Raw genomic sequence first — 18,047 nt, 5'->3', positions numbered from 1 at the left:
AAAAAAAAAAAAGATAACACCCAGTGTCCTCTAGTTGTATATTTATGGTCATTTCAAAAACAAACAAACAAATAAAAGAGCCCCACTCAGGTGCATATTTACATTCTTCAAACTGTAGCGGTGAAAAATAATTCTATTAAGTGCAGGACATTCCTAATGTTGCAGTAGACATTTTTCTTAAGTCTTCATGAACACATTGCTTTTGTCTTAATGGTGATGCATTCCGTGACTAGGAGACAGTCCTCTGGTCGCCTTCATTTGCAGACGGTGGCACAGTCAGGATTAAAGAGCTCCTTGTATAATGGAGGAAAGAGGGTGTTCACTATGTCTGGATGTGATTGTTTGAATACCTGCAGCTTCTCCCCGTGCAAGTTGCAGACCGCCGTGATGGTGGGGATCTTGGCTATTAACTGCAGAGTGGGGGGAGGCGGGGGAGGGGACAAAGCGGGAAGGAAGCTCATTAGTGCTCTGTCTTCTCAATCAGTGTCCTTCCTGGCCTCCGATGAAGGCATTGGCTTTGGGAAAAGATGTTCAGGAAGAGAGCAGGCTCACTTTCAGCTTCTCCTTCCTGACAAAACAAAACAAAACGTGCCTCCCACCCCCATCCTCAAAAGGGGAAAGAGAGAAAGCGCGCAAGCAGGGCCAAGCTTCCTGATTTCACTGCTTTTAAATAAAACTGTGTTTGGGAGGTAGTCGACTTTGATCGGTAGGAGTGGGTGCTTTGTGCCAGGCCGACTGAGTCAGAATCCTGGTTCCAAAATAGCTAAATGGCCGTGTGGCTGTGATACACTCTGTCTTGGTTTTCTCGTGTGTAAAGAGGGCTTACTCACAGTTCCTAGTTCCTTGGCTTGTTGTGTGGATGGAGGTAATTCATATAAAAGTGTTGAGAATAGTGTAGGCATGAAACGCCATTGTTAGCTAATATTATCTATCGTTTCCCACAGATTTTTCTGATATGAATGTGAGATTTTTGGTTTTTGGAAGGCGACCATGCGAGGAAGGTGTGATCTAAACTGTACGAGGCGTGATCCATAATCCTCGGGGCTGCTTTGCTCACTAGCCTGCCTGAATCCTCGTTCTTTTCTGCTCTAATGCATAAAACGAGACCTCTGTTTAATCAGGAGAGATCCTGGGAGGTCACTGGCACTAGCTTCTTCAGGGAGGCATTTAAAAAAACTCGTGGGGAAACAGCCACTTATAATTGCTAGATTTTGATATATATGGATCATGTGGGATGTGATTTTTTTTAGTTCAGATACCCAGAAAACAGGGTTTTATAATAATTTAAAATGTCCACAGTTTGTAAAATGCTACATAGGTCTTAGGAGATGAACAATTCTAGCTTTTAACATATTTGTAACGTGGGGACACCTAGAATTCATCATCTCATGTCAAAATTAGCTTAAAACCAAACGTCATCATGATCAAATCACTGTTGGAATAAGATGTGTTTCATAAAAGGTAAGCCCGATAGTTCATAGAGCTGACCAAAGGTACACTTGAAAGTGATGATAAAATAAAATTAAAACCCATCTAATCACCAGTTCGGTTCATGTGCTCCCTACCCTATTCAATAGTAAGAAACCATTTCAGCCTTTGAAGTAAAAGAGAAAACAGATAATTAGTTACTTTGTGGCTCTTCAAAATCAGAAATTTCCACTTTCATTGTTTCCCTTTAACAACGAAAATGACTGTATAACCACACTATGAGCAATTCAAAAATAGCATCAGGATGAGAGCTGTTGACACATTCATTAAAGGGATCTAGAACACACAAAGAAGGCTGGGGTTCAGACATTCCATTTCCATGGCTGTTTAATGACAGGGGTAGAAATGAAAAATGTGACATCTTTGTTTAAAATGCATGTTAAATTTTAGGCTGAGAATCAAGACCTTCTTTCCTACAGGATGTTACTTGAACTTGCAGCAGGCACTCTGCTAGACACCAAAGTGCGCAAGACAGTATGGTTCTTGCTTATCACCTGCTTGCGAAGACGGACATGAATAATGGCACCACGCCGTCAAAAGCAGACTGGAAAACCGTGGTGGGTACCATGCAGAAATGGGCTGGAAGTGCTAGAGAACAGAACGTTCTCTTCTCAAGGCTTCCTTGAGAAAGCGCCACTTAAGCTGAGCTCTGAAGGGAGAGTGGGAGCCGATCAGATGCTGGGGTACAGGATTTGCCCCAGAGCCACATGGAATGATGCCATGGTACTTGGTGTACAGGAAGAACGGAGCGGTGAGCGAGCATGTCTGATGGAAAAGCGGGAGGGAAGGGCGTGGCCAGTAGATACAAGTTGATGATAAGGTTCTTTGGAAGGGTTTTCAGCAAAAGAGATGATCAGAGTCACATTCTGAAAGAGTCACTTTGGGTCCAGGGTGGAAAACAATGTCTTTTCTATATTTTCTTAGGTAAAGGGTATACCAGGGTCCACTTCCCTGAAGTCCCTTGGGAAATTATCCAAGCTCTCTCAACCAGCTGGTTCACGATGATGGAGGCTACAGCAAGTTGGAGCGCTTCTTACACATTACAGCCTCCCTGGAAGAGCTACTGAGCGCGGAGAGGCTCTGAAGGCTTTCTGTGATCGCCTGCAGCTGAGCGGATGCTACGCGGAGCTCCGAAAACTTCCAGCTGCGATCCGTAATGCCTGTCAACCTCTCCTCTGCGTGAACAATCACGGGGGCACTCCCGAGAAATGCAGACTCCTGGGACCTACCCTTAAGGAGCCTGTGTCCGTAAGTCTAGGTGGCCTATCAGCCTCCATGTTGGAGACAAACATCCTTCGGGAGGCTGATGGACTGTGGCCGTGGAGGTTCAAATTCTGTGCATTTACGAGTTGCAAAGTAAATTCGGTACCTTCTCCGAAACAGCCCTGGGAGCTGGGTGGAAGCTTAGCTCCTTTTCAGGAGACAGAGACAGAACTGATCACCCTCAGAGAGGAGACGGTCCATCTGCTTAGCTCTGTTAGTTTAGCAGGGGACAAGAAATAGAATTCCTAGTTCCCAATGGGACACAAACGCACCACAGAGAGGATCTGCCTAGTGATTAAAACAAAAACAAAACTAAACTAAACCTGTGGTTTTTAAATCCCTACTGCCTGGGTCTGAATTCTGCACCTGCTATTTACAGCTGTGTGATCTTGGGCAAGTCACTTAACTTCTCAGCTTCGTTATTCGTCAGATGGTCCCTCCCTCGGGGGGTTGTGTGAGGGTTAAGTGCGTCGGCACGAGCTGTCGAGAGCAGTGCCTGGCACATGGTGGCGATACGGGGGGTTAGGTGTTATGCTTCCATTCCCATATAATGCTTCCTTCAAGGAGAGGAAGAGTCAAGGCCACGCCTGTTCCACCCAACGACCCAGGGGGGCAAGATCCCAACTTAACCCTTAACCAAGCACTGGAAATGGGGTCATGTGTTAATGCTGCGGAAATCGGCCGCTTCCTTTTGTTGAAATGAAAAAGCAAAACTGTATTTTCATTTTCTTATAGCAATTAAAGTAACCTGCTCATTTAGGAAACTGTGATTTATAAAGTAGAATCCTATACACTACAATTCTTAAAGCTTTTTTTTTTGCTCCTTTTGGGAAGGGGAGGAAATGTCCTCTCACGCATTTATTTGTCACTAAATGCATAAGAGGACAACCCTTCTATAGTTGCTTATTTGCCTTGGGAATACTTAATTACGTGTTTGGTTTAGAGAGACTGAATATGGACCCTTGCTTCTTTCCTGCCCCAAACTGGGGTTTAAGGAACATCTGATTCAGGACCTACTTCTTCCCTCTTTTATGGGATTTGGATCCTGTCCCTGCTGCTCATCTGTACAATGGGTCAGATGAGGAGAATTGCTTTTTGTGACGAACACTGGGGCCGCATGAGCAAAGGGCACCAAGGAAGGCAAGGAGCGTCCCTAACCTGTGTGCTCTTGGAGGAGGCTGATTTAAAGCCACCCGGTCCGTGGAAACAGAAATGCTGACAGGGCATCCATCAGTCAGGAGGCACGAAGGGCCAGGAGGGCATGCAGAGGCAGCGGCAGAGGCAGCGGCAGCGCTGGTCGGAGCCCAGAAGGGCTGGTGGAGGGAGCGGCAGGCAGTCACTGACTGCTCATTAATATTATGTACTGCAGCTGGGGGACCCTCATTTCAAAGGGAGCTCAGAGCAGCCTCAGCGGCAGTTAATGGCTCAACAACTTTTTAAACAGCTGGGGAAGTGATCCAGAAGCACTTGGAGATGGAGGGGGTAGTCGATTTCAAACCATCATGAAATTTCTTCATGTTTAAATAATCCCCCTAGCAGTAGACAGAGGGTCCAGAAAAAGGCATTTTTGCACTCATCTCTCTTAGGACAAGCACTTCTTATAAGAAGGAAGCTTTAGCTTATACCTACAGGGGTCTATGAGAAGAAAAAGCAGCTGTTGGAGAAGAGCTAATAATCCAATGCTGCTTTCCAGAAGGTGGTTTTATGAGAAAATCCACAATTTTGTAACGAGTACGTTTGATGTGGAAAAATGGAACACACGGAGGGTAAGACGACTGATCTCGTTCACAGAGGCTTCCAGGCCATCCAGATGCCCTCTAGCCTGAAGCAGGAAGCCAGCAACGGTTTGAACGAAGTGGAGGAAACTTCAGAAGCACGGATAAAAACCAGGCACATCAAGTGAGGCCAAATACACCTAGTTTGCATGCCTATTCGCTTTTCTTTTTCGGGGGTTTGGCTAAACTCAGACACTTGGGTTAGAATTGTAATACTGAACTTGAGATATCTGGTTGTGAGCCCCCCACCCCTGACCCCATCCTTGGCATCCATGCCGAACCACCGGGTGCAGGGGGAGTGCACATGGATTCAGCCGGGGCTGGAAGCTGGGACGGGACTGAGAGCCAGCAGGTTACTTTTTAAATTGAGTAGAAACTACACTTGAAGAATGTAGTTGGAGAAGCTACAAGCTAGCCATATTTCACCACATGGACCAGGGAAGCAGGGTTGGCTGGTATTCAGGGAGAGAGAAGAATTAAGGAGATGCCTTAAGAGAGATAAACATGAGATGGAGAATTAGGAAGGTGTCTTGATTCCTTGTTCTAGAGCCTTCCTGCATGGTGGCTGCGTTTTCATCCTTAGGTTCCAGGAGATCGCTCTCCATTCTTTTTTCTTTTTGCTTATGCTAGTGTGAATTGGTTCCTTTTACTTATTACCAAAGAGTTCCAAAGATGACATCAACTTCTGACTTGAGGCACGAGGAGTGAGATCAAGGTCTCTCTTTCTCTTTTAAAATTTATTAGAGAGAGAGAGGGAGAAGCAGACTTCCCACTGAGCAGGGAGCATGATGTGGGGCTCCATCCCAGGGCCCTGGGATCATGACCTGAGCCGAAGGCAGATGCTTAACTGACTGAGCCACCCAGGCACCCCAAGACCTCTCTTCTTACTTACAGACCATTAGTCTGATGGAGAACCCTTGGAATTTCTGGGTGGTGGACACGCAGCGTATGCCAGCAAACTTGGAGCAGCTAAAAGGAACCAAAATAATCTCGTCTTTCACAGTAACTCTGCAAGGAAACTGGCCCAGACCATATGGGCACCATCTCCCCCCTGCATCTGGCACAGAGCTTACCCTCCACCAGAAACCTGAGCTGAAGTAGGAAACGGCCCCAGGACAAAGCTATGCTTCTTAGGTATGGACTCGGAACTTATAAATGTGGGTGACATGCCGAATTGTTTTCCATAGTTCTGCCTCTCCTTGGATGATTTTAAAGCATAAACACCGTTATGAGGAAGCCCGAGAAGCCTGAGTGGTGCTCCGGGCGCCCAGCTTCATGGGGGCAGTGGTTATGTTAACTCTGCGATCATTCTCGGAGCAGGCTATCTACTTACCCTTTAAGAACTCTTCAGCATGTGTTCTGCTTTTGAAAAGCATGGCAAGTTTGAAGCAGGAAACCAATTCCTAGCCGAGTGGAGGGATGGGGAGGCTCACACCTGGGCAGGGGCTCCTTGGGCGCTCACGGGACAGCTGTTCTTCAAGATGAAATGGACTCCACAGCCCCACAGGCCACCTACTGAGAATTCTAGTATAACACCCAGTGTCTTGCAAGAAGAAAGCAGGCTTTAGACTAAACATTCCATTGCTCATCAGGACACAGCCTATTTCGACCTCCTTGAGAAAGCAATGAAGATCAATGGAGATGACCCTGTCTGTTTCCACGGATCCCTTGGTCATTATCTGCTCTCCAGGCTCCATCAGAAAACCAACATGGTGAGGTTTTTTTTTTTTTTTTTCTTCTAAATCTGTATCAAAAGAGCACCATTAATGTCACAGTGACCAGGGCTGGTTTCTTTCCAGTAAAATTTCAATTTATTAGCATGTGATATAGGGCCGTCTAAGCCTTCCATCTTGTAAGCCTCCATTTAGTAACCTGGTTCTGTTAATAACAGAAGGAACTTCCCTCTCTATGCTGATGAGACAGTTTTGCTATTGTTACGCTAGAAACGGGACTTAGGAATGAAGAAGTTAGTATATCAGTTGGCCTGTACTTCTCCCAGCTCAACTCATCATAGTTTCCCTGGGGAAGGCTGGAACCTTCCAGAGCTAAGGAGGAGATGAACCTCAAAGAAACAGATTTGTCACCACCTGGTGCAGCCATTCTTCTTGTCCAGGACAGTCTCTTTCCACAGCTGACTTGAGTTCTCCACAGTTAATGTGTTTTCATTAACATGGTACAACTGTAGACTAATACTTATGGACAAAGGGATGTGGTAGGACATCTTCACAGGCAGCAAAGGCTTAGAAAGAGTGACCGGCAGCCAGGCTAAAATTAACAAGTCAGGAAACGGCAGGTGTTGGCGAGGATGCGGAGAAAGGGGAGCCCTCCTACACTGTTGGTGGGAGTGCAAGCTGGTGCAGCCCCTCTGGAAAACAGTAAGGAGGTTCCTCAAAAAGTTAAAGATAGAACTACCCTATGACCCAGCAGCTGCACTATTTAGGTATTTACCCAAAGACGCATAGTGATTCAAAGGGGCACATATACCCCAATGTTTATAGCAGCAATGTCCGCAATAGCCAAACTATGGAAAAGAGCCCATACGTCCACCGACAGATGAACGGATGAAGATGTGGGGGGAGTGTGTGCGCAAACATACACACACACAGGAATATTACTCAGCCATCAAAAAGAATGAAATCTTGCCCTTTACAGTGATGTGGAGGGAGCTAGAGGATATCATGTTAAGCGAAATAAGTCAGTCAGAGAAAGACATATACCATGTGATTTCACTCCCATGTGGAATTTAAGAAACAAAACAGGATCATAGGGGAAGGGAAGGAAAAGTAAAATAAGCTGAAAACAAGGAGACAAAGCATAAGAAACTCTTAGCTCTAGGGAACAAACAGGGTTGCTGGAGGGGAGGTGGATGCAGGAACAGGGTAGCTGGGGGATGGGCAGTAGGGAGGGCACTTCAAGTAATGAGCACCGAGTGTTCTCTGCAACTGATGAATCACTAAACTCTACCTCTGAAACGAATAATACAGTATATGTTAATTAAATCGAATTTAAATAGAAAATTTAAAAAAAGAGTGACCTGAAGAGAGAGAGCCAAAGGGGACAAGTAATCCAGGAATAGGTGGAAAGAGAAGTGTGAGAGAGATTCTGAGCTTCGGCATAATCACTAGACTCCTCCCTATCTAGAAGAATTCGAATTTCCACTAGCACAGAACTGTGTGTTTACAAACACCCGGAAGGGTGGTGTGGCCCATCTGTAGTGCACGGCCAGGCACAAGCAACTGAACACTGTCTGGAGAAATGGATTAAGGGCACGGTACTCCCTGAAGTGTTCCGGTTGTAGCAGAATAAGTACCAGCACTTGCTCTGGTCTCTGCATATGGCGGAGCGAGCAGCTGGTGGTCCGACTCGCACCACGGGTCCCCTAGGCCTTCCTGTGGGGGTACGGAGTTTGCTACTTTTAAACTTCTCAGTAAAGCTTTGGGCAAGAACTCAGGAGGGTCGCATGTATTTGCAGGAGGGCTAGGAACAAATAAACAGACTACCTGCCAAGATGTCACGACTCTGATTATCCAGGAGCTGCCACGGGAGGGCACGGGCTGGAGAAGACTTTATCAGACAGGCCTCCAGCTGTGGCCCTGGCCCGGAGCTCGCGCTGAAGGCAGGCCTGGGACGTGAGCAAGATGTCTCGATCCAAGCTTTGCCCTCAGTCGTGAGTATGCTGCCCCTCCCCGGCCCGAGCTAGATGGACTCCTTTTTCTCCTTTGCTCTGTCCTCTGGCCGGAGCAACAGACTGTCGCCGGTCATGGCAGTTCAGATATACACCCACCCTGTTAGTCGCAGCTCAAATATACCTTGTACTTTCCCACCTCTTATCATTTCCTCCATCACTTGGAAGGCCACACTCCATCTCCTCAGCCCTCCAACTTCCTTTTTTTGAAATAGTTCTCATCCATTAGTGATTAACTCAAATATACCACCTTTTGGATCAAAATTTCCCTGCCGAAATGCACTTCTGTCCACAACAGCAGCACTCACATACAAGACCTCTTATGGAGCGCGCCGCCTGCTGATACCGAATACCATTTCGTCCTCAAAACCACCACAGAACCTCGACACTGTCTTCAGTCACACTTTACAAATGAGGAAACCTAAGCACAGAGAGCGTAAGTCACTTTTCCACGGTCACTCAGCTAGAAAGTGGTTCTGATGATTATTATATATATGCTACATATTATCACGATGCTATGAGGAAAGGAAACCAGAGTCTTTAATAAGGCTTTAAAAAATAAACTGGTTCATATATTGGGTTTGAAATCTTCTAGGTAATGGATACAGAATTCCTAATTTTCACACCTTCCGCACATCCAAATTTGGTCAAAAGTACAAGGCTTGAACTTTAATTTCAGGAAGTAGGCATGGCGGAAGTCTGTTGGAGCCTGTTCTTTCAGGATCAAGTCCACTGACTGTGTCTGAGCACCACCCCTCTCACCTGATGTCCGTTCCACTCATTCAGGGTCAAATTGGTCGCACTATAAATAGTCTTTGCACATTACCCAGAAGGCAAATCCACCCCACTGACTGCGGATTTACCTGCGCCCCTGGACTTGAATACCATCGTTGGGTGTGTGTCCATTCTTCTAGAGGTAGGTTTCAGGATGTCTGCCAGATTCCCCGAGGGGTCTATAAGTTACAAGTATTAAGAATGGCTGCTACTGTTTGAGAGGCATCATAGAGGCAGACGAGCTCCGTGACTATGGGGGCAGAAGGAGCATTTCTGAAAAGATGAGAGTCTGTGGTGGGATAGAAGAGTGTTTGCTGGATACAAATGAAATGATTCCTTTCAGGGCGTAAGGGCTTCGTGAGAGAGAGTGCCTGTATGTCGATGGCACCATTGTCCTTTGAGTGTTAAAGTGGTTGGGAACTCGAGATACTTGCCCATTCCCAACCCCCCATCTCCAGCACTTGACAGTTTAGGAATCTAAGACTAAGATAAATAGAGTGACTCATCCAAAGCCACACAGTTCAGGGCTGGGATCGACTAGAGTCCAGAGCTCATTCTCTTTCATGGTCCCTCTCCCTTACTTCACAGAGCATCCTAGGAAATGCTGGCTTATAAGCAAGGGTCCACACAAGAAATCTACATCCACCCACAACCCATGGTAGCAATGCTCGTCATCTGGCTCCAGGGAGTTCTATACAAGAAACAATCCTCTTCTAACACTTTCTCTTGTTTCCTTTCTACCCCAAATACTTCTGATGGCCACCCTCAGGACACCAGGAGGTAGTAAATGGCGTAAGCAGGAGAATCTATATACTGTGGATCTCATTTGAACCTCAAAACAACCATACAGATGCAAAAAAATGATAATCCTCATTATTCTCATATCAGGACCTCAATTTTAGGGTGGCAGATATGGGGACAAGGTCTTTGGGAGATCCAAAATACAGGAAACATCCCCCCTCCATTAACTGACCAGATGTATTTATTGTATATTCTGCAGAGCAATTATAGAGACAGGTGTATGTTTCCATAACCATCTCTTCTGCCCCGTGTATCTGAAAGCATGCAGAAGTTTTGCTCTTGACTGGGAGAAAACCGAGGTACAGAGAGCAAGTGGTTTGTCCTGGGCCATATAAAAAGTACCAATTTCTACCAGAGAACTATCCCTCTATAGTGTAAAAATGTCCCTCCGAGTGAGGCCTTCATCCTAACAAAATGTTACCATCATGAAACAGCATATGTAATTCATAGTTTTTTTTTATAGATAGGAGTTTCTGTATTTGCAAAGTAATATGTGGTAATACCTCCAATAGAATTTTCCCCTTTTAAAAAAATAAGGAACTTTAAAAGCAGTCGGAAGGTTTTAATGATTATAAACATAGACTAGGATTCCTATTGTCTTCAACTGAGAATATGCTCCATTTGCCAGTTGCTTACCCTCTAAAAAATTCCAGTTCTTAAGAAATCTAAGATACTTTAAGATCTAAAGTAATGTTTAGTTTCAGTCATTAGGAAATTACTTCTTCCCCCTATGAGAATTTTACTCTGGTAAACATCTCTTCTCAGAACTCTTCTTAAAGATCACTATTCTTAAGTCAGCTGAACAAAGACACTGATGGCAGGATGCACACATTTTGGCCTAGGGATACTTCACTATTTTGAAGGAACCCCTGGATAAATCGTGTGTGAAAAGATTAGAATTGAAGGAAAATTTACAAGTACTCAGTCTAATCTTCTACTCTGGGAAGGACTCTGATTTACAACACATCTGACAAAAAACCAAGCAGTGTCTACTAGAATACGACCAATGCCGGGGAGCTCACTACCTCACAATGGTTTACGCCTTTGTTCAGCAATTCTTATTTTATGGTTCTGATTTTAAATAAAAATCTCCCTACTCTTAAGGTTGGCCCACATCTGACTTCTGAAGTGCCACAAAGTCTCTTCGTTCATCATCTGTCAATTCTGAAGCCTTGATTCCTTGCTTTAGGCTTTTGTTCTTCATATAAAACACCCTTAGTTTCTTTCCCTGGTCTTTTTGTGCCTGAGGTTGAGATCCATCAATATCCTCCCGCAGAAAGTCATTCTCCTCTAAATCTATTTCATTTACTGATCTCCTTTTTAAAGCAGCACCTCAACTTTTATGCATCTTTGGTAAATTCCAAACACTGATACTGCTGAGAAATGCCCTTGCTTTCTAACTAGTCACTGTGTTTTTCCAGTGACATTAGGTCTGTTCTCCCAGGACATACCTTTGCCAAAGTCTCATCATCAAGGTGATTCTTCTGAATCACGTGTTGAAGTGCAAAATAAATTTTTTCCTGAAGCTTCTGGACCTTCCTTGGTTCTATCAGCCAGGCTCGGTCTGACAAAGGAAAAGAATTAGGTAAGGGTGGGTAGGGGGGAATGTTAGCTTTCACTACATTTACAGGTGCTGAGTTTCAGACCCATTTCATTGCTTCTGAAGACATATAGTTATTTATATAAAACACAAATTATTTTAAAAGAAATACCCTGATGATAGTAATGCCAGATACACTGACCCAGGAAAGGAGGATGGAGGGAAGAACCCAATGGTTCTAGTAAACACCAGCATGTTTCTTATTATCTTGTGACAACTTACATTTCTCTCTCTTTTTTTTTTTTGGGACATTAACTTCTACTTTGAAAGAATCTAAGTTTATGGCTTGTGAGGAAAATGAATTCTAGAAGAAAATCTATTGCACAGGAATACTTTTGGTATTCAGGATCCCCCTTCCCTTTTATAAGCTAAGGTATAATGCAAAGCATAAACATGAATCAATTCCAAAAATTTAATCCTGTGTGCTCTTTCTCTACATGGAATTTTTAAGTGGTGGATAGGACAATCCCTCCTTTCCTTTCTCCTATCCTACATTTTCTTTTTTTCCTTCCTGTATCTCTCTCTCCACCACCCCCTTCCTTCCTTTCCTCCTAGAAGCCTTATGTCTGGTGACAAAAATGCAGGCCAGCATCAATGCCTCGGGTGGGAGCTTCCATGAAGAGACATCTAGAGTCTCCAAATGCTGAACAAATACTCATGGAAAAGAACTTGGAAATGGTCCATCTGAACACGGTTCAGGTCAGGTGAGAAACTCAATTCTGTAATCCTAGACAGGGTAAGGACAAGTCTAGCCACCGGTCAAGCAAAACCCTTACGTAAGTGAGCACAAAAGCCTTCAGTGACAATTGTCAATCCGAATAAATTAGGTTTCTCTCCCTCGCCCTTCTCTAAACTATCCGGAGCTGAACAGACAGTGGCTTTTATGACAAGATCTGGGGGTTCAAGGGTGGGGTCTGGCATGAACAGAGCCTGCAGAGGCTGGACATCTGTCTTTCCTCTCTTTTCTGAATATGGCACTAGGCCAGGATGGCAAACAAGGTATCGGGAGCTGCAGAAGCCCCCGAGTTGGGCTGGAAGATTCTCGGCCAGGTAGACAAAGCCAAACGTCTGGGCTGGAAGATTCTCGGCCAGGTAGACAAAGCCAAACGTCATGCTTCCAAACTCTGCAGAATCTGATGGCTAGAGGCTCACAGTTCAGCTGATCCATAAACAACAGGCTTACCTTAGGTCTGGGCAGTTATCTTCATAGATAGTTTAGGTGAGTTATGCCACATCTTATATTCGCTGCTAGGAATTTACTCACTTAACACAAACATCCCTAATAAGCACAGTGTATTTTGCAAAACTTCCTTTGAGCAAGCAGGAAGCAGAGTGAAATCTCCTCCCTCATCCTAGACCCACAGGCTTAGAACGAGTCTTCTATTTAACTATATTCCAAGAAAACTGTCAAATGCGATGAGAAAATGGTAGGAGGAAAATTATCTGGCATGTGGTTGCTATCAGAAATAACTATTTCTTGTCACTTCTCCCATTTATCTTTGTGCTTCCAGGCCTGGGAAACTTTGGAGGGTTTAAAACAAAACAAAAAACAAAAAAAAGGCCTAGAGGAAAAACTTGATTGTAGACAGAGCCACAGAAGAAACTGTTAGTAATAACATGCCAAGTGATAATTTCTATTTTTGATAACATGGTTAAATAAAAAATAGAAGCAAATTTAAAAGTCTTCATAAAATTTAACGATAAATAGATAAAGCCTCACTGATAAAAAAACGTAGAGGCTAAGGGGTACCTGGGTGGCTCAGTTGGTTAAGTGTCAGACTCTTGATTTCAGCTCAGGTCATGATCTCAGAGTCTTGAGATCAAGTCCCACTCCAGGCTCAGTGCCCAGCACGGAGCCTGCTTAAGATTCTCTCTCTCCCTCTGCTTACTCTCTCTCCCAGATAAGATCAAATAAAAAGTGTAGAGACTGGTGTTATTGGTAGATACAGCTGGAATGACATGTCAGTGTGTGCAATCACAGGTAAGATTAATTTCTTCCAGTCCCACTGAAAACTATGTTAGGGAACAAAAAGAGCTCTAGTCCCTAGGATGAATTTTATAGAAAGAATGAGTCTCGTGGCCATGAAAATTATAAGCAGAGAACTATAAATGACACTGGTATCCTTTCACCCAAAATCTAACTGAGCAGACAGCTGAGTGACTCTGAGTTCATTCTGGTTGAAGAAGGAGCCATGTACTTATACTAGGATTCTCGACATTCTCAAGCTGCCATATATTTTCAGAAAGTGATCGATTTTCTGTTTCTGGGATTGTTGCTCTTCTTCTCTTCGATTTCCCGTTGGATTTATAGGTGTTCACAATGGTTAGATAAGCTATCTAGCTGATCTCCTGCTACCCGATGTCGTCTCAGCCTGCTACTTCTCCGCCATCTTGACTCCTCCCCCCCTCAAGCTGCCATATATTTTAACAGCATTTCAGTTGCTAGAGTTCTGCTGGATCTATAAACATTACACCTTATCTTCTTTGAAAATTTTGGTATGTTACTGCATTTTAGAGCTAGACATGATCTTCATTTTTTTCTAAGATTTATTTATTTATTTGAGAGAGACAGAGACAGAGCATGCTGGGTAGGGAGGGGCAGAGGGAGAGGGAGAGAATCATAAGCAGACTCCAAGCAAGCTGAGTGTGAGCCCGACACGGGGCTCGATCTCATGACCCTGACATCATGACCTGAACTGAAATCAAGAGTCGGACAGTTAAGGCGCCCCACGATCTTTAGTATAATGAAGTCCACACTTACTACTTTATAGATGAGGAGACTAAAGCTCTGGGGGGGGGGGAGGTCAAGTGTTTAAGGTCACAGAGAGAAGTGATGACACGTTCCCTATGGGAATGTCTGCGTCCACATCGGAGATTCTCCCTTTCCCAGTCTTTAGTGGGAATCATTTTTCCCTCTGCTGTCCTCATATTGGGGCTTTTCAAAGCCCCTCATATTGGTAATCTTGGTGGAAGAGCCAACAAAGGAGGTGTTTAAAGAGAAGGTTGTATATTTTATTTCCTTTTGTCCTCATGCTGGATCTTTCATTTAAATATATTTCTACTAAGTCTCACCTTGATGGACATTTGTTTTCAACCTCCTTTACTCTTACAACCGAAATAGAACTTAGCTGTAACTCAGGCCGCCATCCGCCCTCATTAATCTGTCAAGGAATACTTTCACTTATCTAAATCTGGAGTGAGCCTTACCACACACCCTTCTCTTGCTTGTGGGGCAAAATGGCTCATTTTAATTAATTTAAGGCTACTTTCTTTTGAATTGTCCAAAAATATCACAAGCTTGCTTAAGGAAATTTAAATTTCGCCAGAGTACATAGGCTTGGGTAGATGTAATTCATGTTAAAGATAGAAATTTTTTTTTTTTTAAAGACAAGACCTCAGACCTCCTTACCTGGAGATATCAGAACAGCAGATGAGAACAAAGCAATCTCCTCCTCAGTCAGCTGCAAGGAACACAAATTCTTTGCAAAGTCAAATGCTTCATTCACTAGGTCATCGGAACCTATAAAAGAAGGCCAATTAAATGAGAAAAATTGAATGGAATGGGGCAATAGTAAGGAAAGCCCCATAATCCAGACGGTATTCAGGGATTTGCACACTAGGCAAAAATTTTTCCAAGTTCCCAGGAATTACAGAATGAGGAAATTGGGCAACATCTCAATCAAGCACTGAAAATTAACATTACACCAATGAGGGGCCAATGGGGATGGTGTGTGCCCACTGTAATGTTCAACTGGGACTGTAGAAACTAAAAATAATCTTGGAAGTCTGAAATTAGTTCCACCTAAAAATATTTAAATAAGTGATTTTGGGGATCCTTCAGTAGAGAGAGAACATACGCAGAAAACTGAAAACATCACACATAAGGCATTAGGGCTATCGGTCTTAGTGGCCCCGGAACCTGGCAGCATAGAATGCCCAGAGACCTCAAACTGAGATGTTCCAAACTTCTTATAGAACGAAGAGGAGGTAGCTTTCAAGTGGGTAACTTCCCTGAAAATCTTACTGAGGGGCAGGCATTCATTTATTTTTACCTTCTCACGGATCCCTTGTAGGTCAGTTGCTTAGCAATGGTGAATTTTGGCAAAAGAATGCTTCGTCCCTACACTGATCCTTGGTAAATGTTTATTTTATGAGGCTGGAAATATACCCAAGTTGCCTGCCAAGGCTTTTCCTCCTTTCTTGAAAATCTAGCCTTGTAGAGGACGTGGATGTGTATCAGCGGCAGAAGGCAAGCAAAACCAGCCAGACGGACTTGCCGTTCGCCGCCCTATCAACTGACAGCACAGAAGGTGAAAGGGCACTGGCCTCTGTGACGTCCAGGGGCCACGTATGGAACAAATGGCACTGCCAATCGTTAAAACCTTTCCTGGCATCGGCCCATCTTCGCTAACGTTCTTATCTGCTCTGTGACCGATGCCTGGATGTGAACGATACCCAGCACTTTCAAAGACTGCCTCTGTGTGTGCCGCCCCACAGGAAAGGTCTGGGGATCATGGGAAGGCAGGTTGGCACCCCCTCTTCCTGTGCTCCCACCAGAACCTCATGAATTAACAGGGAGAAAGTCAGTGCTATGGGAGAGAAGCAAGGGAAGGAGCGCTTCTTTTCATTGAATATCTTAACGATTATGCATTTACAGAAGACACTAAGAGATCACTCACCCACGGACCACCAGTGGTCTACCTAGTGTACTTTGCGAGGCAGTAAGCTAGAAGGGAAAATAAAAGTTGATCTTACGAAGAATAATCTAGAATGTCTCTCAGTTCTTTCGGAACCGGTCTCCATTGATTTCTGAATGAGGTGTGGTTGATCTCAAAGGGGTCTGTGGTTCTCCCCACCTTTCATATTAGGATGCACAACTCTAAGATCTTAGATAACACTGGTCCAGCCCCTGTCAAGTGAGACGCTAGTTCAAATTCAAGAATCAAGGCATTTCATTTACCAGCTTCTCAGTGGAGAAACTGATGGCAGCTAAGAAAACTGTGTCACCATCAAAGGTAAACTCACCCAAGGCCTTGAACATCTGCATTCCTCCATATTTTCCTTCAAACAGAACAGTGTTGTTTAATGGGTTGAAGGCACGGCACATTCTCACTAAAACCACTTCCAAGCAACCTATGAATAAAAAAATAAAGGAAATATGTGTATACGTGCAATAATAAAGTTATTATTATAAAGGCCACGAGACTTCTAAAAAAACTTTGAAAACACACAGAGACACGCGCAGACACATAGCTGCACCCATTCAGAAATACCTCAGGATCCCTTCCCGAGTGGAAAAAAAAAAAAACAACCTCTCTTTGTGCTTGTGTGAGGACTTAAAGATAAAATAGACCTTCAAGGAGGTTAAAATGGAGGGCAGTAACAATATGGTTTTTGGGAAGCATACATAATTTTTCTTTTCTTTCTTCTTTCTCCTTCCTTCCTTCTCTCTCCCTTTTTTTTTTCCCCTTTGGACTAATCTTACAGGTGGTTCCGACTCCTGAATCCACAAGGAGCTTTGCAGCAGGCAAGTCCAGCCTGTTCCCTTTTGCAGAAATTCTGCCGGGGTCACACGTGCTCCCTGCCTCGATTTCGACCACAGTCCGTGTTAGGTTTCAGCACAGGACGACTTTACATAGGGACCCCTTCAGGGTGTTTCTGGAGGGCACCACGGACGTCTGATGTCTTTGAAATGAGGTTTTCTTGGTCAAATGAGTTTTGGCAAAACGCTGAATATGATCTCACTTCAGACTTACAATCAGCATTCACAGGTCAAAGGCCTGGGGAAGCCTTAACATGAAGGAACTCGTTCAGCCTTGAGACTAGCGTTTCTCTGACTTCACTGTTGGCCCAGGGAGGGCAGGACCTGTGTCCGCAGACATTAGGGAGTTGGGGTTACTTTATGCACTATTATATCTCCAGGACCTAAAAAAGTTCCTGGCACCTAGTAGGGGCTTACTAACTACTTATTTTTATTATTTCTGTAAAGTTTTCTTTATTTGAGAGAGGAAGAGAGTATGCGGGTGGGGGGAGGGGCAGAAGGACAGAAACTTCAGGCGGACTCGCTGCTCAATGCGGAGCCCTGCGTGCTGCTCCATCCGTGACCCATGAGATCGTGACCTGAGCCGAAACCAAGAGTCAGACACTTAACTGATGAGCCCCCCCAGGCGCCTCTAAATATTTGTTGAATGAACCAGTTTGCTGCCTTTGTTTTGCCCTCTGAACATTTAGGGACATTCTGAGGACCCACCGTACAGGTGAATCGGCTAAGCCCATGGTTTCCCCAGGGTATCTGTGGTGCCTTTCTTACTTGCCACTGAATATTTATGTCTGTGTCTTACTTTCTTTGGTCTGCTAATTTCTCTCTGCTTTCCCTTATCTGTCACCCAGCACAGGGGCTTACACATAGAAGGGGATTTGTAAACCTTAATTAAAACAGTGGTTTTACTGGGGTGCCTGGGGTACCCATCAATAAGTGGCAGCCTTTGGGGCAGGGGCCCCAGGATCGAGCCCCGCATCTGGCTCCCCGCTCAGCGGGGTTCTGCTTCTCCCTCTGCCTCTGCCTGCCACTCCCCTTGTATTCCCTCTCTGCCGTCAAATAAATAACAACTTTAAAAACAAAACAAAGCTCCATAACTCAGTGGTTAGAGCACTGGTCTTG

At 44.5% G+C, this 18,047-nt stretch overlaps 1 protein-coding gene across 1 annotated transcript in view; it reads right to left on the bottom strand.

The window, feature by feature from the left end:
* Positions 1–254: 254 nt before the first annotated feature.
* RORB (RAR related orphan receptor B) overlaps positions 255–18,047 on the bottom strand; it is a gene marked incomplete at both ends in the record, with an annotated part of 65,769 nt that continues 47,976 nt past the window's right edge. The window contains 4 exons of the mRNA XM_080820498.1: positions 255–410; positions 11,238–11,350; positions 14,796–14,906; positions 16,412–16,519. Coding sequence (XP_080676624.1) covers positions 255–410; positions 11,238–11,350; positions 14,796–14,906; positions 16,412–16,519 — 488 coding nt within the window. The remainder of the gene's footprint in view (positions 411–11,237; positions 11,351–14,795; positions 14,907–16,411; positions 16,520–18,047) is intronic.

Source organism: Martes martes (genome assembly GCF_963455335.1).
Source record: "Martes martes genome assembly, chromosome: 12".
Taxonomy (NCBI): Eukaryota; Metazoa; Chordata; class Mammalia; order Carnivora; family Mustelidae; genus Martes; species Martes martes.
The sequence above is the reverse complement of the archived record's forward strand: the minus strand, read 5'-3'. Positions and strand labels throughout refer to the sequence as shown.